The sequence below is a fragment of the Thamnophis sirtalis genome, unplaced genomic scaffold (genome assembly GCF_051295495.1).
Source record: "Thamnophis sirtalis isolate CommonGarterSnake01/CBP01778 unplaced genomic scaffold, rThaSir2_p1.2 scaffold_4, whole genome shotgun sequence".
Taxonomy (NCBI): Eukaryota; Metazoa; Chordata; class Lepidosauria; order Squamata; family Natricidae; genus Thamnophis; species Thamnophis sirtalis.
The window spans coordinates 117,442,989-117,469,991 of record NW_028261384.1 but is presented as its reverse complement, the minus strand read 5'-3'; the positions used below and the strand labels follow the sequence as shown (position 1 = coordinate 117,469,991).

The 27,003-nt window shown below is 41.9% G+C and overlaps 1 protein-coding gene across 2 annotated transcripts in view; it reads right to left on the bottom strand.

Annotated features, from left to right (window-relative positions):
- The window catches only part of TTYH1 (tweety family member 1), a 102,477-nt gene that overhangs the window by 40,700 nt on the left and 34,774 nt on the right, over positions 1 to 27,003 (bottom strand). For both annotated transcript variants that reach the window (XM_014065782.2, XM_014065783.2), the window contains exon 2: positions 26,091 to 26,263. In XM_014065782.2, the coding sequence (XP_013921257.1) occupies positions 26,091 to 26,263 (173 nt within the window). The remainder of the gene's footprint in view (positions 1 to 26,090; positions 26,264 to 27,003) is intronic.

Below are 27,003 nucleotides of genomic sequence, written 5' to 3'. Positions count from 1 at the left end.
CATCTGAAATTCATCCCTCCCTTTTTTTGAAGTCTCTCTCTTCTTGTTTTGCAGTAATCTCTAGCTAAGTCCAATAAAGCTTTGGCTCTACTTATATTACACATACGGTTTTTTTTATGCCTTTAAACAGCTTCCACCTGGGAATAATAGCCTAGTTAAAATGACCTGATTCTCCATGAATAGCATCAAAGAGAAGAGGTATAGAAGATGACCTTGAAAATAGCCTAATAGTTTCCCATATTTCTGTTCAGTGATTATACACAAAATTATTATTTTTGTCTGTCTACACCCTTTTTGTTGGTCCCACCACTCATATCTGTGAGGAGACCGGGCAAAGAATGGCAGATTACTTGTGGTGAACTTTCATGGATGGGGTTTGGAAGCACATGGGAAGCAGTCACTCATGCTGTTACCAAACTACAGCATCACCATGCCCCGAAAAATAAAAAGAACTGAGCAAGAATAAGGAGGGTTCCTTTTCTTGAAACTGGGGAAAGAAGGAGTAAGGATGTCTTACAAAGAGGAATCACATCAGATGAAACTGTACAGATGGAGAGATAGGACAGGAAAGGAAATTAGGGAAGACCACAAATACGCACGAAGCAAATAGGAGCTGCCCTCACAACTACAGTTAGGCAAAACTGTCTAAGCTCCTTATGGCAGCTGGCAGGGATTGGGAACGGATTTGGGGAGAGAGAGAGAGAGAGAAGAGAGGGAGGGAGGAAAGGAATAAGGGAGGGAGGGAGGGAGAGAGAGAGAGAGAAAGAGAGAGAGAGAACAAAACAGAGGAACAATGTACAGGAAAGCCTCAGCATCTTCTCATCCATTCCCTTCTATCATTTTGGATTGGTCCTGACAACCTGTGCTTGCTCACCCACTCCCCAGCTTGTTTCTTAACTGTAATTAGGAAGCATGCAGTTGGGTAATTATAGCCTTTCACAAAATGACACAAACACGCAGGAAACAGCTGCAACTGAAAGTATAGCGATTAACTTGAGAGGGACCAAAAATACCAAGACTCTTTTCTTCAGTCTATCTTGGCTGCTGCTCCTTCTCCATCTCCGCATCCATCCTCCTAAGGCTGATCTATTCTGGTTCGGTCCATATCTCGTGATTTATTCCAGCCGTTTCTATAAGGCACGCCCGTATTTTACATGGATTTTTTTCCACTTCTGGAGAAGTTCCATTGTAAATGCTCTCTTTCCATTCATTTGCCCAAATAAAAGTAACTTTTCCATTAGCACAATGTGCACTTAGTTGCAAGCTAGCTTTTGTTCATTATGAACAAAAAGAAAGACAGCCTATAATCAAATCCAGAAGTATCACTTCTTGACTCCTCCAGCTTTGGTCAAAGGATGATTTCCTGTGATTTAGAAAGAGCAGCCAAAAGAACCATCAGAATATTAAAGAAGGGGAAGAGATGCGCCTGTGCACACGCGCGCACACACATACACATGTCCTCTCCCCATTAAACTAATGTTGAGTTAGAATTGGTGTGGGAAAACCACTCCTTTCTTTCTCAGTTTAGGAGAGGTTTCACTGACAAATGTTGAATAATTTCCTAACCAACCATCCATTCCTAGTCAGCTCAATTTGTGGCATTTGGAGCAGGACCAAGATTAGCAACTGGCGACTGACTCACTTATGCAATTTTTCTAAAGGCACCTGAGGAAATTTGTCTGACTTCCCCATTTAGCCTACTCATGGGAGTATCCTGGGAGTTAGCTTTCTTTTCACCGATCCACCTGCTCAGCCTTTACCCATCATTCCTGTCATTTACTACACATCAATCCCAGCCATTCTCCTTTTCTCTCTCTCTCTCTCCCTCCTTCCATTCATGTATTTACCCTGCTCCCTCCGAGGTCTTTGCCCCCCATTCCTCTCTCTGAATCTTTCAGTCACACCAGGCCCTCTTTTTCCCTTTCTCCCTAAATCTTGTTTCTATGACAACCACCTCCCTCATCCTCCTCCTTTCACAGCCAGGCAGGGCGGGAGAGAAGCGGTGTCATTCTCATGATAATCAAGCTTTTTTCTTTAGACTGGAGGCAGTTCCCAGACTCAGGGTGTGGGGAGATAAAAAGCTTTTGGGGTGAGGAGGGGAGAGATCCCTGGCTTCCATCCTATGCTCCTCTCTCTTTGCAAAGAAATTGGGAATCTCAGTTCCCATCCCACGCTCCCAACAACCCTCTAGAATTTATTCCAGCATGGCTCAATGATATATTTGGAATCATCTCACAGAACTTTGGATTTGTTCAGAAATCCAATGTGAGTGGAGAAAACTGTGACCTCCATCTCTTCCAGAGTTGGGTTCCTACCGGTTCAGACCAGTTCTGCCGAGTAGGTAGTAACTTGGCCGGACACTTGAACCGGTTCTATCCTTGGCGGTGCCAACTTGATTTTCTGTTCTGCACGTACGCAGAACAATCTTCATTGAAAAAATGTAATTTTTTCCCTTTTAAAATTTTTCAGACACCGAACCAGTAATAACGCTGGCAGAAACCCACCCCTGATATCTTGGAAGGTTGGAATGTTTATTCAACTTGTATGCCGCCCTATTCCCGAGGGACTCAGGGACTTCCTATCTCTCCCATCTTCCCATCTCTCAGTTTCTCACACAGCAGCATCAAACTCCATCCCACCTCAGGAAGTTCAAATGAATAGATAGTAGAAGGCAGAAGAAGAGATCACATAGTGTTTTCCCTCAACATTAACAGGGTTCTCTCATCCTACCCAATGAGAGGGAAGGACTCCCTGGGGAAGAGCCTAACGCTTGGAAAGAATGAGGGCAAAAGAAGAAGGGGACGACAGAGAATGAGGTGGCTGGATGGAGTCACCGAAGCAGTAGGCCTGAGCTTAAATGGACTCCAGAGGATGGTAGAGGACAGGAAGGCCTGGAGGAACATTGTCCATGGAGTCGTGATGGGTTGGTCATGACTTTGCAAATAATAACAACTCCTCCCAGTTGCCTCTTTTGCAAAAGGCCCAACCACAAAAAAGCCCTGACTTTGTTCTACATATTTAATGATCCCACGTCTGGAGGGTAAGGAAGATGACCCTTGATGGAGATAGGCAAGAGTTGTTACCTGGGCAAAAAATGGTAAACAATTTTTAAGTCCAGGACAGATAGATAACATTCAGAAGTGGATTGAACAAAAGCACCCCACCTTAATTCACTGAACTTTAAAGAGGAGGAAGAAGAGGTACAATACAATCAGACTTATAAGAATTCTATTATAGTAAGTTGATTTCAATAAAAGTGATTTTAGCCTTTTTGCAGAGTTGCTTTCTTGGTGTGGTTCATCTAGTGGGGCTGTCACCACAAGAAGAGGGAAGCATCTTCACTCTATTTGCACAACCTGGGATGGACAGACCCTAAACCATCATTATGGATGCAAAAGATCTTGGCTACAAGTTCATTATTCTTAGGGATGTATAACCATTTTTTCCACAACTGTTACATTTCTCTCCTTCTGTCCTCAATATCCTACCTATAACCTGTCCCAGCATTGCCAGGAAAGGAGACTTTTCCTTCATTGAACATCCTAGGATGGCCTTCCAGACTTGTGATTAAGATGGCATGGAGCAGCTTTTAAGTGTATTCGTTTGAGATATTTCGGGAGCAGCTTCCACATGAACATTTATCCCTTGCCTGATATTGCATCTCTTCAGGTATCAGAGCCATGATATAATCAGATTCTATTCTGTCTGAACCAGGGAGCAGAAAACAATATGAAAGCTTCTTATATAGCAAAAGTATCAGAACCCAGTTGTGATGGACTAGCTTCACTTGGTCTTGGCTGGACATATTTCAAATTGTAAAACAACTGTGTTTTCAGATGATCCTTCATGGGATAGGACTTAGATGTAGGAGATGACAAGGCAAAGCATGGCAGAGTGGTCAAAGACATCATCAGACTCAAGTCCCTTCACATCTACAAAAGAATTCCTTGAATTCCATTGACTCTGATCTACCACCAACTCGTTTTAACCATTAGTAGTTCAGATTCTTGTAGAGAGCTTTAGTGTATAATAAAATTATCTATACCAATGGTGTCAAACTTGATTTCATTGAGGGCTGCATCAGGGTTATGTTTGACCTCGGGTGCTGGGGTGTGTGGCCAGGGTGGGTGTGGCCAGCTTGATGTCACCCATGTTGGAGGGATCTGTGGCGGCCTTAGCACTCTGCCAGTGAAAATAGCAATAGCAATAGCAGTTAGGCTTATATACCGCTTCATAGGGCTTTCAGCCCTCTCTAAGCCCCCAAGCTCTGTTTTTGGCTGCGATGGCTTCCTGCAACCCTCTCCCAGTGAAAGGGAGCTTGGGAGGGCTGCATGCAGCCCTTGCAAGCTTTGTTTTCACTGGCAGAGGCAATGCGAGCCAGATCCAAGCACCCTGCGGGCCGGTTTCCAGGCCCACAGGGTCTGTTTCCGGGACATCCCGCAGGCCAGATCCAAGCACCCTGTGGGCCGATTTCCAGGCTCACTGGGTCTGTTTCCGGGACAGCCCCCCAGGCCAGATCCAAGCACCTTGTGGGCTGGATGCAGCCTGTGGGCCTTGAGTTTGACACCCCTGATCTATACATTCATCTGAACTGCCCAGTCCTGATTTCCTGCTCTTAGTGGCATGTGCCCTGAGTCCTACATAAAATCTAGAATATTAATTGTATCTGAATCTTTCTTCAGTAGATCTTCATACTCTTTACACCATTAAGAGATACTGCAATAGTTTTATATATGCTTTTTTTCTTTAGGAGCTATACAGCATTGTCTTCTCTAATTTACCCCAGATCACTAATCCTTTGAGGTAGATTGGGATCAGATAGAATATAACTGGCCCAAAGACACCCATTAAGTTTCCATGGTTGAGGATAGACTTGGGTCTAGGTCTCTCCAGGCCTAATCCATGTTTAGCCAGCAAAATCCACATTCAAAGTACTTCTCAGCCTTAAGATAATCTACAGCTGAATCATGGTTTGTTAAATATGTTACAACACACTAAATCATCAGTAAATGATTTACAACCTATCTCCTATACTGCACTTTAGATAGCATGGATTATCTGAGAATCTGATCATTTGGAATAGTGGATCACACTGGGTTTTTTTTAATCTCATCTGTATATGACGATCCTTTGGTTTGGCCTCAACCAGATACAATACAATAGCAGAGTTGGAAGGGACCTTGGAGGTCTTCTAGTTCAGTGGTTCTTAACCTTTTTGAAAGAATCGCCTCCTTGAGCCAATGAGGAAATTATCATCGCTCCCTCCCCCAACATAACCTCTCAATCACAACACAGGGAAATAATTCTTCAATTTATCCAAACACATTTTTTGTTCTCTTTAAAATTGTCATCAGGACATATCGATGCAAATAATTTATTTTAAGTCTTTTTCCCATAGCTCAACTGTGTGAAAAATTCTGATGCCACCCATCACTTTACTCCCAAACTTCGTGATACATGTATTTCATTATTATCTTATTTATTCAAGACACTTAAATGCAATGACCACTGAAAACAAAATTCAATAGCAAGAAAATGAAATGCCCCCCCAAAACAGTAACATTTAGGGATTTAATTACAAATGAATTTTAAGGTGCAAAAAAATATATAAAAAGGCCATAAGAACAAACTGCAATGCAGGAACTAAGAATTTCAAGACGAAAACTCTGAAACTAAATTAAGATTTGAGGAAAATATATATTCATGCACACTGTAAAAAGGGTTAAAAAGACACAAAGAAAATTTTTACAGAAGGAAAGCAACAAAAATCAGAGAGACAAATTTAATGCCTTAAACTGAAGAAAAATATATATATCTACACAAAAAGTTTACACGAAGAGCAGAACAAAAAAAATTGAAACCATAAAACCAAGAAAATATAATATCGAACTGGAGTGCACGCTAAAAAAGTACAATACAAAGAGACACACAAAATGTTTTAAAGAGCGCAACAAGAATTCGAAAACGAAGCCGAAAACTCAAACTGGAACGTGAAATCCAATGCAAGCAAATACAACGATAAGAGCTGAGACGATTATTAACGAAGAAAAGGTATGTGCACAAAAAGCAAAAAAAGAGAACATCAATGGCTGCCTTGTGTTTGGTGAGCTGATGCTAATTTCTTGATGTCTGGAACCATTTTTCTTAATGTCATTCTTAAATCGCTGTGCTGAGTGATCTTCTACATGTTCCTTGACTTAGAAAGGATCTGTTGGACAGCGCTGAAGCCCCTCTCCACTAAGTAAGTGGAAGGAAAGGCTAAAAGAAGCAACTTAACTTCCTTCCACAATATTGGGTAAGTTTCCTCATTTTCACCCAAAAAGCTTCACAGCCGTAACTCTGAAAATGTGAGCTTCACAGTCGTATTTCAGATCTGTCAGTGGCTCTTGCAGTTTGGGATGAAGTTGTGCAAAGTCTGCTGTGAAAGGATTTAGCACCCAAGTGGGCACTTCCAGATTTATCAGATCATAGAATCTGGTTTCCATATCTTCTTTTAGTTGCTTCAATTGGCAGCAAAAAATGTCCAAATCTTCTGCTTGGAGTTGACATTCATTACCAAGGCTTGGGAACTGATACAGTGCTTGGTGACTCATATTGCTTGCAAGGAGGTCCAAGTTGGAAATAAATGAGCAGATTACTCCTTTGGCCTTAAGAAAATTGATTTTATCTCCTTGCAGCTTTATGTTCCCTTCATTCAGCTTGTCAAAAACATCTGCGAGATAAGCTACGTCCAGATGTTGAAGTTTAAGAGAACTGCTTAGACTTGGATCAATGGATTCAAGAAATTCGACAACTGTGTCAAAAAGTTCGTGGAATCGCCACAAACACTTTCCTTTTGAAAGCTACTTTACTTCGGTGTGCAAAAGGAGACGTTCAAACTTTTCACAAAGCTTGTGAAAAAGTCAGTTGTTCAAGGCATTCGACTTAATTTTATTCACAGTATTAATGACATAATGTATAGACTCATGTAAATGCCCACTCAATTTTTTTGAGACAAGGTGCTGTCTATGAATGAGGCAATGGACAGTCATAACTCCAGGTACAACCGATTTTAGATGATCTTGAAATCCATGATATCGTCCAACCATGGATGCAGCTCCATCAGTTGCACAGGCCACGACGTTTGTCAAAGGGGTGTTTTTCTCATTAAAAAACTCTTCAACCTTTTTAAATATCGAAGAACCTTTTGTGTCGATGGCTAAATTTTGAGCAAATAACAGTTCTTCCCCGATCTCTTCATTTCCGTTGATGAAACGGACATAAGCCAATAACAAGGCTTCATTTTCACGAATCGTTGACTCATCAATCTGCATCACAAATTCTGTACTTTTCAAGTACTTGTCAATAAGCCTGTCTTCCATTTCAGCAGCCATTTCAACAATTCTTTTTGAGATGGTGTCATTGCTCAAAGGAATTGATTTCATGAAAGTGCTTGAGCTGGGCCCCAACATGGTGGCAACAATCTGTTTCACTGCTAGTAAAATCAGTGTTTCTCTGATAGTGTGAGGTTTGCCACATTTTGCTATCAACAAAGGTACTTCATAGGAACAAATGAGCCCCTTGTCGGCGTTGAGTGACGATTTTCCAAATAACTTCTCAACAGTGCTGCGACCCTCAAACTTGGCCTTTAAGGATTGGAAAAACAATACCGGTTTGTTGGCTTTATCCGAATGAATTCTTTCCAATAGTCTTTCAGTCGGGAAGGCTTCATCGCTTCATTTGAAAATGTTTTCTCACAAAGAAGACAAAACGGAAGCTGTACGTTGGATGGAATGAATCCCAATTTTAGGTATTCTGTCGAATATTGGCGACATTTCCTCTTCTCGGCCATGTTGAGAGGTCTTCGAAATAAAAGGCACTGATTGCAAATTAAATTTTCGACTGCACTGGAACACTATAACAGACACGTGGACATCAATAAACCCAGTTTCAATAGTTACGTTGACATTACAGCTGACATCACAAGGGACAGCCACTCAGCATGCAATGTTTCGAAAGAAGCTCTCACCCCTCCATCACTGCCCATTCTGGCCAATGGCATGCCACTGTATGGGTAGAGTGATAGAGACTGCTGCGCAACGCGCATGAAGATGAGTGATGCATATTCACATATGTACGGCGTTCTGTACTGAAGCTAGCTGGAGGAACATTTTAAAACACAGTTCAATCCACTAATAGCGAGCAATCTGATGTTTTTGCACAACAGATATTCAGCGGTTCACTGTACAAAAAAGTCTCAAAAGTGTCCCCACAACTTCTCACTCGATTGCCCCCATATCACCCCCCTTCCTTTCCTTCGCCCCTGCGTCGCCCCTTTTTGGTCCATCGCCCCCCCTGAAAAACAAAATCGCCCCCTGGGGGGGCGATATCACCCAGGTTAAGAACCACTGTTCTAGTCCAATCCCCTGACTAGGCAGGAAATCCTATACCGTTCCAGACAAATGGCTATCCAACATCTTCGTAAAGACTTCCAGTGTTGGGGCATTCACAACTTCTGGAGGCAACTTCTGTTCCGCTGGTTAATTGTTCTAACTGTCAGGAAATTTCTCCTCAGTTCTAAGTAGTTTCTCTCCTTGATTAGTTTCCACCCATTGCTTCTTGTTCTACACTCAGGTGCCTTGGAGAATAGTTTGACTCCCTCTTCTTTGTGACAACCCCTGAGATGTTCTTATATGGTGTACAACTTCCATCTCTCTGGACTGGATAGACTGGTTTCTATATCTATAGATGCATTCCTCAGAAAACATCTCTTGGCTCCCAATCCTAATTCACAAAATGTCTCTACCAATCCAGAAAACCAAGAGACTCTGGTCCTTTAGTTTGAACCAGTGCTGTTCAGATTAATGAACAAATAATCGTTCATGGCTCCAGGAAGATTTCTGCACTGCAATGGATGGCATCTGGCTGATGAACTATCTCTGACCATCTGGCTATTTCTCCCTGGGCTAAATGAATAAAGGTCTTTATGCTAAATATATTTCCTAGCCACCTGGCTTTTTGGTACAATGCACTCCAAAGAGCAAGAGAATTGCATAGCTCATCCATCCACACAGACTAAGACTTCTATGAACAGGGGTCTTACTATATAAGCGTCTGGGCTATCTATTGCAGAGATACACATTTTAATATATAACTATATTGCAACCTTAAAGGTGGAACTTCAGGGTGGCATGTACTGCATATCTTTCTAATTTTTAGCCCATTCCTCCACATAAAAAACACTTGCCTGATTTTTCACGGACTGGTTTTTCAAAAGGGGTAGAATTGGTACTTTCACATCACAATCCAGAACAATCTGCAAATGGGCCAAACATTTTGGCTCCTCCCACATTGAGATCTGGAGAAGGATTTGGAAGGGCACATGAGTATGTAGGTTTTTCTGTTTGGTCTGGAACTAAGATGAGAGCTTATTATTAGCAAGAGAAAGAGGAAAAAATGCCCCCGCTCATTTTCATGTGGGTAATTGGTTATTTCATGGGTAGCTGGAGAGATAAACTGGAATGGGTGTGGGGTGGAATGATGAATGAAGTGTTGTGACATTATGTTTCTTTCATACGTGCAGGGAACATCACAACACAAATATAAATATGCTGAATTCTTTTGTCATTCTGTCATCATCGTCGTCGTCATCATCATCATCATCATCATCATCATCAGTTTGTGGCAGACATCATTAGGACAATGGTAATGCAAATCTTACTTTAATCTTCATGAAGGTTTGAAAATACAGGTAGTTCTCAACTTATGACTACAGTTGAGCCCAACATTTCTGTTGCTAAATGAGACAGTTGTTAAGTGAGTTTTGCCCCATTTTATGATCTTTCTTGCATAGTTGTTAAATGAACCACTGCAGTTGTTAAGTGAGTAACACAGTTGTTAAGTGAATCTAACTCCCCCATTTTGACTTTGCTTGTCAAAAGGTCGGGAAAGGTGACCACGTGACTTCAGGACTCTGCAACCATCATAAATATATGTCATTTGCCATTGTGGGGTGCTGCAATGTTTTCCAACATTGTTGAAACTTTGAATGGCCACTAAATGAACTGTGGTAAGTCAAGGACTACCTGTATCCTGGTTGAGATTTGAAGAGCTGATGTTAATCAGTGTGAATATTACAGGGTGAAATGGGCAGGGACTTGACCTGCTGTTTTAAGAATTAAAAACAATTATCACATAAGATGATATTCTCCCGAAACAGTTAATATTAGCCCAAGGAACTTCTGAGCTTTTGAAATGTACCTACTCCTGACCCAGTTGAAGATTTTAAAATGTTCCTCCTCAAATACTTGCCTTTGCCTTCATTACTTTTTTGCACCTAAGGTGGTGATTAATGGAAAGCCTGACATCTTCAGTGAATTATAACAGGATGGCCAATGGCAGGGAAACAAAAGCATTCTTGCTATGTGAAGAGCTGAAGAGAACAGAAAAATGAGGTAGATGCTACCTGCAGAGAAAAATCTACTTACTGAATTTCCCTTTTTTTTTTTACACCATGGATAAAAATCAGATGGAGGCTGGCAGCACCTTTTCAGACTATCACATTTTATTAAAAGACTTGCTTGCATCTGATGAATGATCTACAGCTCACAAAATTTTAGATTAATAAAAGGTGTTAGCTTGAAAATGTGCTATCAGATTCCTCCTGATTTTTGGCTACCGAAGACTGCTTCCTTCCTACTGTGACCATTATTAAAGGTGCCGGCAACTAATTTTATTTTGCTCCAGGACAATTACATAAAAAAATTTCAAGAGTCTTTCTATAAAAGTTTTGGATAAAACAGAGAAACATTTTTATTATAATATCTGTCAAAACCAGATCATGCCAAATAAACCTTATTTCATTCTTTGACAAAGTGATTAAAGTAGTGGATCAGTGAAATGCTGTGGGCATAGTACACTTAGATTCCAGTAATGCATTTGATAACGTAGAGCACAAACTACTTCTGGGTAAGCTACAAAAATGGGAGAGAGCAACACCACCAGTTGGATTTGTAACTGGCTGACAAATCATACTCAATGTGTAGTCCTCAAAAGACCTATATCAACATGGAGGGAAGTAAGCAGTGGGGTACCCCAGGATTCTGTTTTAGGCCCAGTATGCTTCATAAATGATCTAGTTGGGGGTGTCAAATTCGCTGCCTGTGGGCCGGTTGCGTCATGTGCTGGCCCCGCCTCCTCCTAGTTTAGCGAAGGGTGAAAAAGTCCTGATACATCAGGTGATGCCGCTGTGATGCCGCGAGTTTGATACCCCTGATCTAGATGAAGGAATAGAAGGGGAACTCATCAAATTTGCAAACAACACAAAGCTGGCAAGAGTAACCAATACCCCAGAAGACAGGCTCAAGATCCAAAAAGATCTTGACGGACTTGAATATTGCGTCATATCTAACAAAATGAAATTCAACATAGAGAAAAGTAAGATTTTATACTTAGGTAAGAAAAACCAACTGTATAAGTAGAGATTACGTGAACAATAATTGTAAAGTGGAATTTTGGAATCTAGTGGACAATCATTTAAATATGAGTCAACAGTGTACAGCAGTAGCAAAAAAGCCAATGCAATCCTAGGCTGCATTAACACAGGGATAGAATCAAGATCATGGGAAGATTTAGTACTACTTTACAAAGCCTTAGTAAGACCACACTTGGAATACTGCATCCAGTTCTGGTCACAACAGTATAAAAACGATGTTGATACTCTGGAAAGAGTGCAGAGAAGAGTATAATCAGAGGGCTTGTGGCAAAAATATACGAAAAACGTTGCAGGAATTGGATATGTCTTGTTGAGTGAAAAGAAGGACTAGGATAGACACAATAGCAGTTCCAATATTTCATGCAAAGACGAGGGGTCAAACCATTGGTGAGTTCTTACCGGTTTGGCCCGGTTCAGGTGAATTGGCAGTGGTTTGGCGGTCTGCCAAGCCCCCAAACCGGTTCTCTTGGTGGCACCTATGGTGCTGCCCTCTTGTTTTTGGCTTCTGCACATCCGCATAACAATTTTTATTGTACTGCACTAGCATGCACAGTGTGAATTAAGCATACACAGACTGCACGTCTGCAGGCAAAACTGGCAGTAGTGGCTGCCGGAACCCACCCGAATCAAACTATTTTCCAAAGCACCAAAAGGCAAGACAAAGGATGGAAACTAACCAAGGAGAGAAGCAACTTAGAAATATATTTTACTATAATCTCAGATATCTCCCTAGAACCGTAATGGTGAACCTATGGCACACATGCCACACATGGCATGTGGAGCCATTTCTTAGGGCACATAAGACATTGTCCCGTCAGCTCCAGAGCACATGTGCATACTGGCCAGCTGATTTTGGCCTTCACTTTTTGCCCATTTTTCGCCCTCTGGAGGCTTTAGGGGCTTCCCTGAAGCCCCCAGAGGGCGAAAAATGACCCTACGGGCAACCCAGACCTCAGAAAACAGGCCGATTCCAGCCTCTGGAGGGCCTGTTGGGGGGCAGGGCAGGGCATTTTCACCCTCCCCAGGCTCCTAGAAAGTCTCTGGAGCTTGAGCAGGGAGAAAAACAGGTCCACCATGCCATCGTGCCTCAAAAGTGGGGTGGGAGGGTGGGGTGGGGGTCGTACAAGTATATGCGGAGGAGGGCATGCATGTGCCCGACCCCCCGCGCTCCCCCTGCTTTTGGCATGCGATGGCAAAAAGGTTATCCATCACTGCCATAGAAAATAGAAGGAAGGATTTAATAATGAAGAGGATACAAACATGTTGGAATCTTTAGTATCACTCTAACAACAGAGACTTTAAATTGTTGCTGTACTAAACTGGATTTATTTTTATTAAGCTTTGATGAAAAAATAATATTTGGCTGGGGCCATACAGCATGCCAAACCACACATCATGACTTAGAAAGTGGGATAACTAGATTCACACAGTATGTCAGCTCAAGTAATATCCCTTGTTTAGCGATGATATACCAATCTATTCTCTGGCTGGATTCTTGCATCAGACCACCTAATGTGGTTTCTTTGCTTTTGATGTAGCGTATTATATCAATTTAACCGCAATGGCATATACAATAAATGTTATCCTCATAACAAAATGTCTGCTGCAAGCTATTGCCGTGGGAACCATATTCTAGCATATAATGAAGCACTAATATGGCAACAATGGGGATTGCAGATGGATAGAACTCCCATCCTCTTCTATATATAAAAACAACCTTATAGCTTTATCAAATGGAACCAGCAGTTGCTTCAGTAAGGGGCCAGTTATAAATCAGTCACACTCCACTAGCAGGAAACCGATAGTGCTACATTAAAAGAGAATTACCAAAGGAGTACTTATGTTCCTGGTATTTCTTTAGTAATTAAGGACTATTAATAAGGATTCAAGATATCATGCTAGACAATTTATAACGGAAAGAACTTCAAAACTATTAAAATAGGATAATAAAAATGATGTAAAGAAGTACAGAATTGTCCTAGTTAGAACTCGATAAAAATATACGTAGTGATTTCATGACATTTACCCATGATTAAATGACCCCACTTTATTCAATTAACACTATTGCCTGTTTTCAGGATACTCTAATCATAAATTAATCACAGGTCTAGTATCACATAATGCAGGTAGTAATAGCAATAGCAATCACACTTGGACATATTATACCGCTCCACAATGCTTTACAGCATTCTCTGAGCATTGTTTTTACAGTATTGTCAGCGTATTTACCCCAACAAGCTGGGTCCTCAGTTTACCAACGCTGGAAGGATGGAAGGCTGAGCTGGTCAGCATCGAACTCTTGGCAGTGGGCAGAGTTAGGCAAAGCCAGCTGGGAAAGCTGCAAATGGCAACCACATGACCCAAAAGATGTTGCAACCATCATAAATACATGACAGTTGCTAAGCACCTTAATTTTGATTTTGTGACTGTGAGGATGCTGCGCTGGTCATAAGCGCAAGGACCAAATGATATTTCAGTATCATTGTAACCTTGAATGATTTACTTTATCAGCCATATTGTAGCCTAGTGTAGTAAATGCATTCAATAAAGTTTTGTAAAACAAGTAAGTGGAAGCTTTTGTTACAGGAGTCAAGCAATTCTTTGAGAATAATCAGAGAATATTGCAGTACAGGTATGTTCCTTCTATTCCTTTTAGAATTGCACATCACCTTAAAATACAGGTAGTCCTCGATTTATGACCAGAATTGAGCTCAGAATTGATGTTGCTAAGTGAGAAAGGTGTTTTTGTCCCATTTTATGACTTTTCTTGCCAGATTTGTTAGTGGATCACTGCAGTTGTTAAATTAGTAACATGGTTGTTAAGTGAAGCTGATTTTCCCATTAATTTTGTTTGTCAGATGGTTGCAAAAGATAGTCACACAACACTGCGACTGTCATAAATATGAACCAGTTGTCAAGCATCTGAATGTAAATCATTTGACCATGGGAATGCTGCAATGGTCATAGAGGTGAAAAATGGTCATAAGTTACTTTTCTGGTGCCACTTTGAACAGTCACTAAGCGAACTATTGTAGGTCAAGGACTACAGGTAGTTTAAAATATGTAGTGCAGTGATTTGCTTAACATAATAATGTTGTGGTAATAAAACAAAACATTGGTTGAGTTCATTCAATATATATACCCATGGTTAACCTGTCTTATGCTTTATTAAACTGACCTAATTACCAGTTCATATAACACAATGAACCTTAAAATAACTAATTAACCAATTACTCCTTTGCCTACTGTGTCCTGTGCTATGTCTGCATGCTGATTATTGTATTGTTTATACAGCTTATCATACTGCCAACCACTATGGTTTCTCAGCAGTTTAGGGGGAAAAAACATTAACTTAACTCTGAAATATTAAAAATGATTTAAAGCAACAATTTAAAACAACTGAAATTAGCCAATAAAATCAACTATTTAAAAAGCCTACTTAAAAACATGTGGTTTTAGGATATTTAATTGCGAGTCCCATCTCAGCACAATAAGCATTTCAAAGAGGGCATTTATAGAGAAAGCTGGACTCTGTCTAGTCATAAAATAAGGATCTGGCAACCATAGGCAAATCTCAGATTTTCTCAAGTCTTAAAAGAGTGGAGGAGCTCTGGGTCCTTGAAGGTGATAAAGTAGCACTTTATGTTTCACTCAGAACAGATTGGCTTTTAGCACTGATGTAACATAGTTCCTTTGAGCTCTTCCAGGACCAATTTGGATATTGAGTTCTAGTGGAAAGTGAATCACATCAAGAAGATACCAATGGAGGATTAATTTCACCTTGGTGTTTAATAATATACAGGTAGTCCTTGACTTAAAACAGTTTGTTTAGTCACCTTCAAAGTCACAAGGTGACCTATGACCGTTTTTCACGCTTATGACTGATGTAACATCCCCATGATTACATGGTCAAAATTCAAAAACACTTGGAAACTGGCATGTACTTATTACGGTTGCACTTTCTGGTCTTTCTTTTCATCCAAGAAGCTTTGACTGGATGGTGGGGAATCAGAGTCAGACCTGTCAGAGCTGAAGAAGCTTCTTGCATGAGTAGCTAAACGTCTTCAAAGAAAAACCAGAAAATCCAGTTGCTTCTTGAAAAAAGCACCTTTGGGACAACCATGACTTGGATGACTGAGAAACTCCATAGACTTTAACCTGGTAAGCTCCAGACACTTGGTATGCAACTTCCAGTGTCCCATCCCATAAACCAGCTGCCTTTGAAGATTGAATACAGGAAGTCCTTAACTTACGAGCACAGCCCAAAATTTCTATTGCTAAGCGATACGATTTGTTAAGTGAGTTTTGTCCCATTTTACAGCCTTTCTTGCCATGGTTGTTAACTGAATCACTACACTTGTTAAGTTAGTAATATGATTGCTAAGTGAATTTAGCATCCCCATTGACTTTGTCAGAAAGTCACAAAAGGCATGACCCTGGGACACTGCAACTGTCATAAATATGACATTAAGTTGCAAAGCATCTTAATTTTCATCACCTGACCGCAGGAGGCTGCAACAGATGTAAGTGTGAAAAACGGTCATAAGTCATTTTTTCCCCAGTGCCATTGTAACTTATAATGGTCTCTAAACAAACTGTTTAGATAAATCAAGGACTACCTGGATTGAAGAATGAATGTTGTTGTAGCTAAATACATTTGGGGGAATTAGTCTGGGAAAATATACCATGTTTTCCCCAAAATAAGGCAGTGTCTTATTTTCTTTTGACCCCGAAATAAGCACTTGGCCTTATTTTTGCAAAGGTCTTATTATTTTTGAGGTGCAGAAAGCGGCGAGCATGGTCACCTCATGGCTGCTGGTGTGTTGCAATATTTTCAGGGGAGGGCTTATTTTTAGCACATGTGCTCAAAAGCCCAATGGGGCTTATTATCTGGGGAGGTCTTATTTTTGAGGAAACAGGGTATTTTATGAACTTCCAAATCCATAGAAGTCTGGATCTTCTGCTCCTGCTTAAATGCTCCCTATATCTATGCCATATTTAACCCACTTATTAAATTAGGATTGTACAGCTAAGCTAATGCCTTGGCAGCAGAAAATTCCATTTATTTTAAAAGAGCAAGAAGAAAACCAAGGATATGAATTGTTTTAGGATGAAATATTTAGCTGATATTTCTACCCACTCGGTTCTACAGGCAGAATGTCCTAACCTCACCTCTGAACTCTTGGAAACCTCAAGCTTGTTCTCCTGTTCAAGACAATCAGATTCTGAAATAAACTCAGGATGGGGAAAAAACCCCAATTCAACAGCCTCCAATGAAAAGCAGCAATGGAAAAGTCTTAGTTTGAATAGAGGAATATGAAGGGGTCTTTTCTTCTCTATATCTCGCTTTCAGTTTTCTAACCCTTCCCGCATCTGTTATTTCTTTTTACTACAGTAGTGGAAAAAAACAGTTGCTGGGGAAGAAATGGTTGTGGAAAAAGTATTAAAAAAAAGAAGAAATATTCAAAGATTAGGATTATTTAAAAAACCTCCAACTCCATGGTTTCCTAGTTTCAGGGCTGTTCATATTTCTAAAAATTAACAACAACAACACCCACTTGGGATAAGAATTCATCTCCTCTCTCATCTAATGGCTTGTTGTGACTCTCCATCTTATTTATGAATTTTTCCAGCATGTAATTTTTGAATGGCCAAGGAAGCATCCCTTTAGGATTACTCATAACTCTAAGCTAAGACTTCTTTTATAACCATGATTTGTTACCAGAGGTAGGCTTCATAAAATTTATTCACCAGTTTGCTGCGCACCAAAACTGTGAGTGCACGTGTATGCACACTTGCTTCATGAGCATGCATACCTTCTGCACATGTGCTTTGCTTGCGCACATGGCTTGCACGCATGCATGCAGCTTAGGAAATGTGGCTAAATAGGGCTGCATAGAGCTAGGGTGGGTGGGTGGAACCTGCAGGTCGCCACTACCGATTTGCCCAAACTGGTCCAAACCGGCTGAATACCACCAATATTTGTTATTCAAATCATAATACAGGTAGTCCTCGACTTGCAACATTTCACTTACTGACTGTTCAAAGTTACAAGGGCACTGAAAAAAAGTGACCGTTTTTCACACTTAGGCAGCATCCCCATGGCCGTGTGATCAAAATCCAGGTGCTTGGCAATTGATTCATATTTATGACAGTTGCAGTGTCGCAGTGTCTTGTGATCAGCTTTTGTGAACTTCTGACAAGCAAAGTCAAATGGAGAAGCCGGATTCACGTAACCGTATTACTAACTTAACAACTGCAGTGATTCATAACTGTGGCAAGAAAGCTCGTAAAATGGGGCAAAACTCACTCACTCAAATGTTTCATTTAGCAACATAAATTTTGGGCTCAAGTGTAGTCATAAATCAAGGACTACCTATAGATAGAGTCACACATTATGCCCAACTATTAAGTGTGGTACATAAATTGCAAGCAAACTAGCATAGATTCACGTGGATCATTCAAACCATTCAAAACTCTTAATCTTCCCTGAGAAAGAAAGAGAGAGACCAGGGGAGGGGACGGGGGGGGGAGGTATTTCTCTTTTTAATGTTGTGGCTTCCCCCATTGTGATGGAAAAGAGTGGCCCAAATCCTTCCCTTCACCCATCTCTTGCAGAACTTGGGCCCTCTCTTGTTATTAAGCCGCCAGTAGTAAATATCCTCGGCTCACCCGGCCTTGAACCAGGATCACAGGCTGCCATTCATGAGAGTGACTAGTGAACAGCCTTGCTGGTAAGGTGAAGGTAACAAAGTGCCATTAGCATAAACGGGGACAGACTGTATGTAAAAGGCCTGGTCCATAAGGCTAAAGCCGGCTCTTAGGACGCCCCTAGCAACAGCTTTTGTTCCCCGCTCTATGGGCCGATCCTGCCTCCATTGTCAAGGCTCTTTACTGTGGGAAGGATTTGGAAGGATTGTGTGGTGGGGCAGAATGTCTTTAAGCAATCCGTCCCCATCCACCCTTAGCCTACCCCAACTGGGACCAAGGAAGTAGACAGAGGCACCATTGTTCCAGCCATGAATGGGCCCAGCCTCCTCATGAATGGCTGCCTTATTTTTATGGTTGCTGGGCTTGTTCCCAAAGCGGCTGGGAATGGACCCCAATACGACCCTTGTCAAATCAGGACAGGGATGGGGTGTTGAGGGGGGGAAAGGGGGTAGAGGACAGAAGCTAGACTTTTTTTCTGTTTTAAAAAATGGGGGTGGTGGGGTTAACAAAAACCCCTCACAGTTTTCCCTCCAGAGATGGAGAAGAATTGAAGGAAAAGATGGTAGATTTGGTGATGGGGGTTAGTTCAATCCCCCCCCCCCACTCTCTCACACAAACACACACAGAGGAAGATGCAGGGAGATTGCTTGCCAAGTTTTCCTGCTGAACCAATTTGGGCCAAACGATTGAGGCAAGTATTGTGGTATCACACAATCGTTGTCAGCTTGTACCCTCCCAACTATGCAGGGTTCTGCCTCCCGCAGCTTGTTGTTGGCTGTTACAGGATGTAATGTCCCACACTTTTTAAAGAGTCCCAAATCGGGGAAGGAAGACTCATATAACATAGCCCAAGGGATGCCCTGAACAAAAAGTTGCTCCCACCGGACCAAATATGTTTTCCATCTCGGCCCATTTAGTTTGGTTGTCTTACACGTTGAGCCGGTTTCTAAAATTTTGCAAAGGGAAAAGGAGGAAGACGCTGGTGGCAATGAATGATTTGAAAAATGTAGATTCAAGGATCTTCAGTGGTTTTAGCCTTCCTTTTGCTTAATTGGCAAGGTCTAATTAGTCCTGGATCATTTTTTTTTCTTTAAGTGGACACTCAAAGGTGCAATGGGCAGCCATATAAATCACGTAACAGGTGCACAATTGATAGCTTGTCTGTAGTACCAAATGTTTGATGTTTATTTCTAAGTGAGATTTCCAGGGATTTTAGGCACCTTTTGATGATTTCTATTATCTTTAGAAAAACTCCCCCCCACTTTTTTTTTTTTTTAAAAATCCCTTATTTAGTACCCTCTCTCAACCTTTGGACTTTTAACATGTAACGGAAATATAATTTCCAGAATTTCTAACATCGGGAATTTCTAATAGATCTGTTGGGAAGGTTGACATGTTGGAAATGAAAAAATTTACAGGTAGCCCTCAACTTACAACAGTTCATTTAATGACCGTTCAAAGTTACATCACTGAAAATAAGTAATATGACCGTTTTTCACATTTACAACTATTGCAGCATCCCCATGGTCACATGATCAAAATTCAGATGCTTCGGCAACTGACTCATATTTATGACCATTGCAGTGTCCCGGGGGGTCATGTGATCCCCTTTGGTGAGAAGCAAAATCAATGGGGGAGCAGGATTTACCTAACAACTGTGTTACAGACTTAAAAACTGCAGTGATTGATTTAACAACTGTGGCAAGAAAAACCATAAAATGGGGCAAAATTCACTTAACAAATGTTTCACTTAGCAACAGAAATTTTGGGTTCAATTATGGTCATAAATCGAGGACTACCCGTACAGTCAACAAGGCTGTAATCTAAGAACGCAGACTCTCAAGTTCTTTGATATATGCAAATGTTCCTTTTTTATGGTTTTGGGAAGAGAGTGGCTTCATACAGCTTAGGTTAGGAAGGAAAGGCTAGGAGTGAGGATTCTATGGCAGGATTCACACATTCCAATTTATTGAGCAAACTACAATCGGCTTTCTTGTTACGCACTTAACCGAATGCAAACAATTCAGATACATGTGTTAAGTGCTACATGTGGCTCAATCAAAAAGTTCCTCGAAACAGGTTTATAGGTGGCAGAGAAAAGGCATATGCTGTAGTATGCTGGCTGGGGAATTCTGGGAGTTGTAGTCCACACTTTTTAAAGTTGCCAAGGTTGAGAAATTCTGTGGTAGTGCCCTGCCTGTAATTTAACACTGAATTTTGGCTCTCAATAGGCAGATTAACTTCAATTTATTTGGCTGTATCAGAATTAGGCTCTAAAAGATAGTCCTTGATTTACAACCCCAAATTGGGTTAGAATTTCCATTACAAAGCAAGACAGTTGTGAGGTGAGTCATGCCTGATTTTGTGACCTTTTCGTCACACTTGATAAGTGAATCACTGTGGTTACTAAGTGAATCGTGCAGCTGTTAAGTGAATCTGGCTTTCCACATTGTCTTTGCTTGTTGGAAGCTGGCTAGGAAAGTTGCAAATGGCAATCATATGATCCCGAGATTCTGCATTCATCCTAAATCCACGCTGGTTGCCAAGTATTTGAATTTAGATCATGTGACCGTGGGGGTGCTGCAATGGTCATAAATGCAAGGACCCGGTTGTAATTCACCTTTCTTCAGTGCCACTGTATTTTCAAACCGCCACTAAAGAAATCTTTGTAAGTCAAGGACTAGCTGTACTACATACTGCTTCTAGCATTCCACTTCATTTTCTCATATCCAGGGGTGGGCTGCTACGGGTTCACCAGGTTTCGAGAGAACCCGTAGCTAACATTATGGCTGGTTCAGAGAATCTCCAAATCCCACTCCTGGTTGGCCCCTCCCACCTCACCCCCGCACCTTATCCCACCCCTCCCAGGAGTCTCAACGCAGCCTGTTTTGGATGCGATGTAAGTGCAGGGCCCACACGGAGGCTCAGGGAGGGGGAAAAATGGGCCTCCCAGAAGACTGGAAACGGGTCTCTTTCTGGCCTCCGGAGGGCCCAGAGCAGTGGTGGGCTGCAGATGGTACGCCCCAGTATGGGCATACTGGAGCCTGCCTGGAGCACTGGCTACCGTTCTGGTATGGTGCTCTGGAGGGCCCACCGCCCGCCCAAGCTCCTTACCTATCCTTTAAGCCTTTGGCGCTTCTGCGCACGTGCATGGCGCATACGGAGCCTGCACAACGCTCTGCCAAGCAACTAGAGCGTCACGGAGGCTTGCGGAAGCGTCACAGGCAAGTATGACATATGTGCGCACTGGGTGCTCATGTGTGTGCACTGCAAGTGTCCATGTGGGTGACGCCGGGCCCTTTCCAACCGTACTGGTTGGAACGGAATTGGGAACCCACTACTGGCCCAGAGGCTTGAGGAAAGTCTGGAGCCTGGAGAAGGTGAAACACCACCACCCCTGCCGTGGTGCAGGAGGCCGACTAGGCCACGCCCACCATGGCCACACCCACCCAGCAACCAGGCAGAGAACCCGTTGCTGAAATTTTTGAAGCCCACCTCTGCTCATATCCATGTCCTCTGTGTACAGATGATCAGGATATGCTTTAATATTGCTTATTTTGCTAATTTCAGCAACCTCTTGAAGCTTGAAGGAGTGTATGTGTGTATGTGTGTGTGCGTGTGTGTGTGTGTGTGTGTGTGTGTAGATGGAAGAATCTTGACTTCTAGTCTGAAAGCATATAAATATATTACAAGTTGGCTATAAAACTAACACCATGCTGCTTCCCTTCTGCCCACTAATGTCTGTTCAGCAAATGTGTTTTTACGTTGTTACTATTTTGTAGTAAGTACAACACGCTCCATTTGGAGCTTAAACATTCTGTTAAAACATCCGGCAGCTTCTCAGAAGCGAAGCTGTTATGACCTCCTTTTACTAGCAGGCTCTCCTTGGGAAAACTCTGCAGAAAAAGCTGCCGAGGGAATGAATGGCAGAGTGAAGGGGGAAAGGAGGAACTTTTAAGCGGTTTTCCTTTATGTAAGAACAAACAAAGTGTTAAAACAGGAATTGTAACAGATCTCTCCCCCGCCCCAAGACGAGTCCTTCCTTTCAGCTTCATTCAAGTAGAAATTGACAAAAATACATGCACCGGGATGTCAGTTCCGTCATCAGTTTTGATGGTTGGCCATGTGTGTGTGTGTGTGTTTGTGTGTGTTTGTGTGTGTGTGTGTGTGTGTGTGTGTGCCGCACACCTTTCATTCTTTAAAAGAGGGATGCATTTACAGCAGTAGTGGGATTCAAATAATTTAACAACCGGTTCTCTGTCCAAATGATTTCTTCCAACAACCAGTTCACCAAACTGCTCAGAAAGTTAACAACCATTTTCTCCCGAAGTGGTACGAACTGGCTGAATCCCACCACTGATTTACAAGTATCGTTATTCACTCTAAGCATTCACTGATTATTTTTTTTTAAAGCACTGTGAGTTTTATAAAGACGACGCTATCTGCAGCCAGCTATGACAGAGCAAAACTGACAGGGGCAGCAGAAGGATGTTGTGAAGGTGCAAATCCTGTCTTTGGGAGTTTTCATCCCAGGGTCTGGCACAGATGTGTACGTTAAGCATCCTGATACATGTTTAATCTCCTGTCTCTCCTGGTCCCACCTGAGGACATCCAGATCTACAGAGCTGCAAAGGTGGAACAGGGCATGATAAGAAAGAAAAAAATGACAGCTCAGCCAGATAACTGAATTCAAGTGTAGCAAGAAGAGAACAAGAGCTCTTCCTTTGCTGTCCTACTCTTCCAGGAATGTCATGTCTGTCTCCGACCTACCTGGTGCAGATCTACAACCTCTGCCAATCCTTCCTTTTACCTTTCCAGCTCTGAAGAGCAGATTTTTGATGTAGAAATGATGGAATACAGATGAGTATTTCAAACCTTTGCCTTATAGCATAGCTAAGCTCCCCCCACCAGTTTGTGTGTGAGTGTAGGCGAGGGGTAGAGTGGGTGGAGGGAGGGAAGCTGAAGGGGGACAGCAGTAGAAACAAGTGAAATTGGGGACTGGTTTGCAGAGAGTGCAAGACCTGGAATAACAAGTACACAAAGGGGCCTGGTGAGGATGTGATGGAATAGAGAGAATGGGACACAATTTCTTATTCTGAATGGAACAAGAGGTTCATTGTGGCTTCACTTCAGTGGGGGGGGGGGAAGGGTGGAGGGTGGAGATGATGGGAGATGAATGAGAGATGGGAGAGAACCACCAGAGGCTTGAAAGAAACAGAGAAACCAATAATATTCTAGACAGTAGATGTCTGGAGGGGGTGGATATTGAGGAACTGGGCTTTGTAGCTTTTCTCTTAGAGAAGGAACCGTAGAATTCCCACGAAAGCCACTTTTATTGCGACTTAGCTGCCAATTGATACGTGCACCTTACGTAGTTTCTTCTAGCCTGCGCTGCTGAATTAACCAGGAATTTAATCTTGCCCTATTGACTGAACCAACGTGATTGAACCGTCGCTTTATAAACCAAAAGAAAATCTTGTTACGCATGACTGGCTTGTAAAGGATGCTAGAATCCAAGAAGCTGAGCTTGGCTGAGTGTGGTAGATTTATGCATGCATTGAGGAGCACTGTCTTGTGCATGACCCTTATTTGTGAAATCATTACCTTGGCAAAGGATTAGCGTGTCCTTCCTTCATCTAAAGTCAAGACTCCTTTTTCAGTTGAGCTCAGCTGCTGGTGACTTCATGGCTGTTCCCATCTAGCTGTCTTGGCAGCAGTATGGAAATGGTATCACTGCCTTTTTCCAATAAGCCTTTTCCATTTTCCAGTCTACACCAAAGCCCTGGGATTCTCTGGAGAACTCCCATTCAAATACTAACTGGATCTGAGCTCAAGCAAAATTGACCTGATGCTGCCAACTGGCTGATCCCCAATCTATTACTTGTCAATGTTTTAGACCATAGTTCCCCTTTTCTTTTATCATTATCCTTAACGACTGTCTGGGATTCAGAGATTACTTAAACATTAGATAATTTTGGACGGAGAAATGGTATCTTTGATCACTCTTAGTAATACCGGTAGTCCATGACTTACAACGATTTGTTTAGTGACTGTTTGAAATTACAATGTCACTGACTTACAAGTAGTCCTCACACAACCAGTGCAGCATCTCCAGGGTCACATGATCAAAATTTGGGCACTTGGCAATTGCCCAATAATTGCAAAGGTCTTAATGCCATGTAATTGTCACTTGCGACCTTCCCCTCTGGCTTCTGACAAGCAAAATCAGTGGATTTAATAATGACCATGCGATTCACTCAACAGTGATTTGGTTAACAACCACTGCAAAAAAGGTAATAAAATCAAGTGCAGCTCACTTAACAACTGCCTTGCTTAGCAATGGAAATTCTGGTCCCAACTGCAATTATAAGTCAAGGCCTACCTGTAACAGGATATCAGAGTTTGAAGGGACCTTGGAGGTCTTCTAATCCAACCCCTTGCTCAAGTAGGAGACCCTATACCATTTCAGACAAACAGTTGTGTAACCTCTTCTTAAAAATCTCCAGGTGTTGGAGTGCCCACATGTAATGCCACCCTCCGGAAACTCTTAGATACAACCACAAATATATGTACACTTCCAGAGTAATTAATTTCATCAGATAATCAACTGTCATAATAGCTATGGAAATGAGCCTATAATTTTCCATATGCAGTTCCCCTCAATGAAAACGGTTGTTTGGTTCAGATGAACTTTTTTTTTTTGCATCTTAGTGACTTGAAGATGGGTGGGCTTCACCTCCCGGAGTTCCCCAGCCAGTATGTGAGATTCTGAGAGTTGAAATCAAACACTGTTTAAGAGTAACCTTCCCTAAATTCATGTCCTTTAGAGGTGTTGGGAATACAACTCCAAGAATTCTCTGGCCAATATGTCTTTACTTGTGCTATTTAGGAATTACGGGAAGTACAGTCCTGAAACATCTAGAGGCCATTAGTTTGAAGAAGGCTGTTTTAGACACGGGAAATGGAACATAAGACCTTTCTATCCGAACATGGCGATAAGGCTGTCCAATAAGTGAAACGGGACTACCGTGTCTTAAGACTGAAAGTGAAAGTATGCTGGAGAGAGTAGGGATATGTAGCCACCAGGTGGGATCTTACCAACTCCTCAAGTCATTTGATCCAGAGTCTAAGGGCTGCAATACAGGTAATCCTTGCCTTACCGACCACAATTGAATCCAAAAGTTCCAATGCTAAGCAAGACAGTTGTTAAGTGCATTTTGCCCCATTTAACAACCTTTCTTGCAGCAGTTGTTAAGTGAGTTGGTGTGGTTAAGTTCGTAACACGGTTAAGTGTATTTGGCTTCCCAAATGCATGCCAGTTGCTTAGCGGCTGAATTCTGATCAGGTGATCACGGGGATGCTGCAACAAGTCATAAGCGTGATATAGCTGTGTCACTTTTTTTCAGCGCCATTGTACCTTTGAATGGTCACCTAGCGGATGGTTGTAAATCAAGGACCACCTATATAGATTTTTATATCTGTCAGAAATTAGCAATAGCAATAGCAGTTAGACTTATATATCGCTTCATAGGGCTTTCAGCCCTCTCTAAGTGGTTTACAGAGTCAGCATATTGCCCCCAACAACAATCTGGGTCCTCATTTCACCCACCTCGGAAGGATGGAAGGCTGAGTCATCCCTGAGCCGGTGAGATTTGAACAGCCGAACTGCAGAACTGCAGTCAGCTGAAGTAGCCTGCAGTGCTGCATTTAACCACTGCGCCACCTCGGCTTTAAAAATTATTTTAAAGCTGAATCAAGTTGGGCATTGCAAACATGTCTTGAGGATTAAACCAGGCGGTTTTGCTAATGCTGAACTTGCTTCAACGCCTGCTTGCCTATTTCATAGAAAATGACATTTCTAGCCTAGAAGTGACAGCTATTAGGGAACAGGGGGGTCTTCCTTTACCAGCAGATGATAACCGCAGCCACACAGCTCCAGGTGACACAGCAAACCCTTTGTGTCTTCGTCTCCTCCTCATCTTCATTACTGCAGCAGCAAAAACGGATCAGGTAGACGCAGATAAGAACTAGACTGATGGCAAAGCACAAACCCGAGACGCTGGCCAGAAACAGAAGTGCCTAAAGAATGAATAGAGATTTAAAAAAATAAAAAATAAAACTAAGTAGTTTTCAGTCCATAGGTTAGTGTTAAGAAAATACAGGTACTCCTTGACTTACGGCCACAACGGAGCACCCAACATTTCTGTTGCTAAAAGTGAGACATTTGTTAACTGAATTTTGCCCTGCCTTAACTACCTGTCTTGCCAGGGTGGTTAAGTGAATCACTGCGGTGGTTAAGTTAGTAACATGGTTGTTAAATGAATCTGGCTCCCCTTTTTGATTTTGCTTGCCAGAAGGTTGCAAAAGGTGATCACATGACCCTGGGACACTACTACTACCACCATAAATATGAGTCAGTCTCTGAATTTTGATCACGTGGCCATGGGGATTCTGCAACAGTTATCATAAGTGTGAAAAACGGTCATAAGTCACTTTTTTCAGTGACGTTGCAAATTTGTAGGGGCACTAAATGAATTAGAAAAGTCGGGGATTAATCTGTGAAATGCAACATTGTACATGCGTGCTCTTCTCCTTATCAACATGAATGCTATGTGTCTACTTTCTTCCTCTGTCACGTTTCTAGGTGTGATGAATAAGGAGATGGGTTTGATAGCATGTAGGTGGGATCCATCTCTAAGACCATTTTTCCATTGTAGCTTTTTTGAGCTTTCTCCTCATTGACAACCAATGATTGAAATATTTTTAGAAGACGCTGTCGAACACCGATGAGGAAACAGCACTAGAGTTCTTGTAGGTCA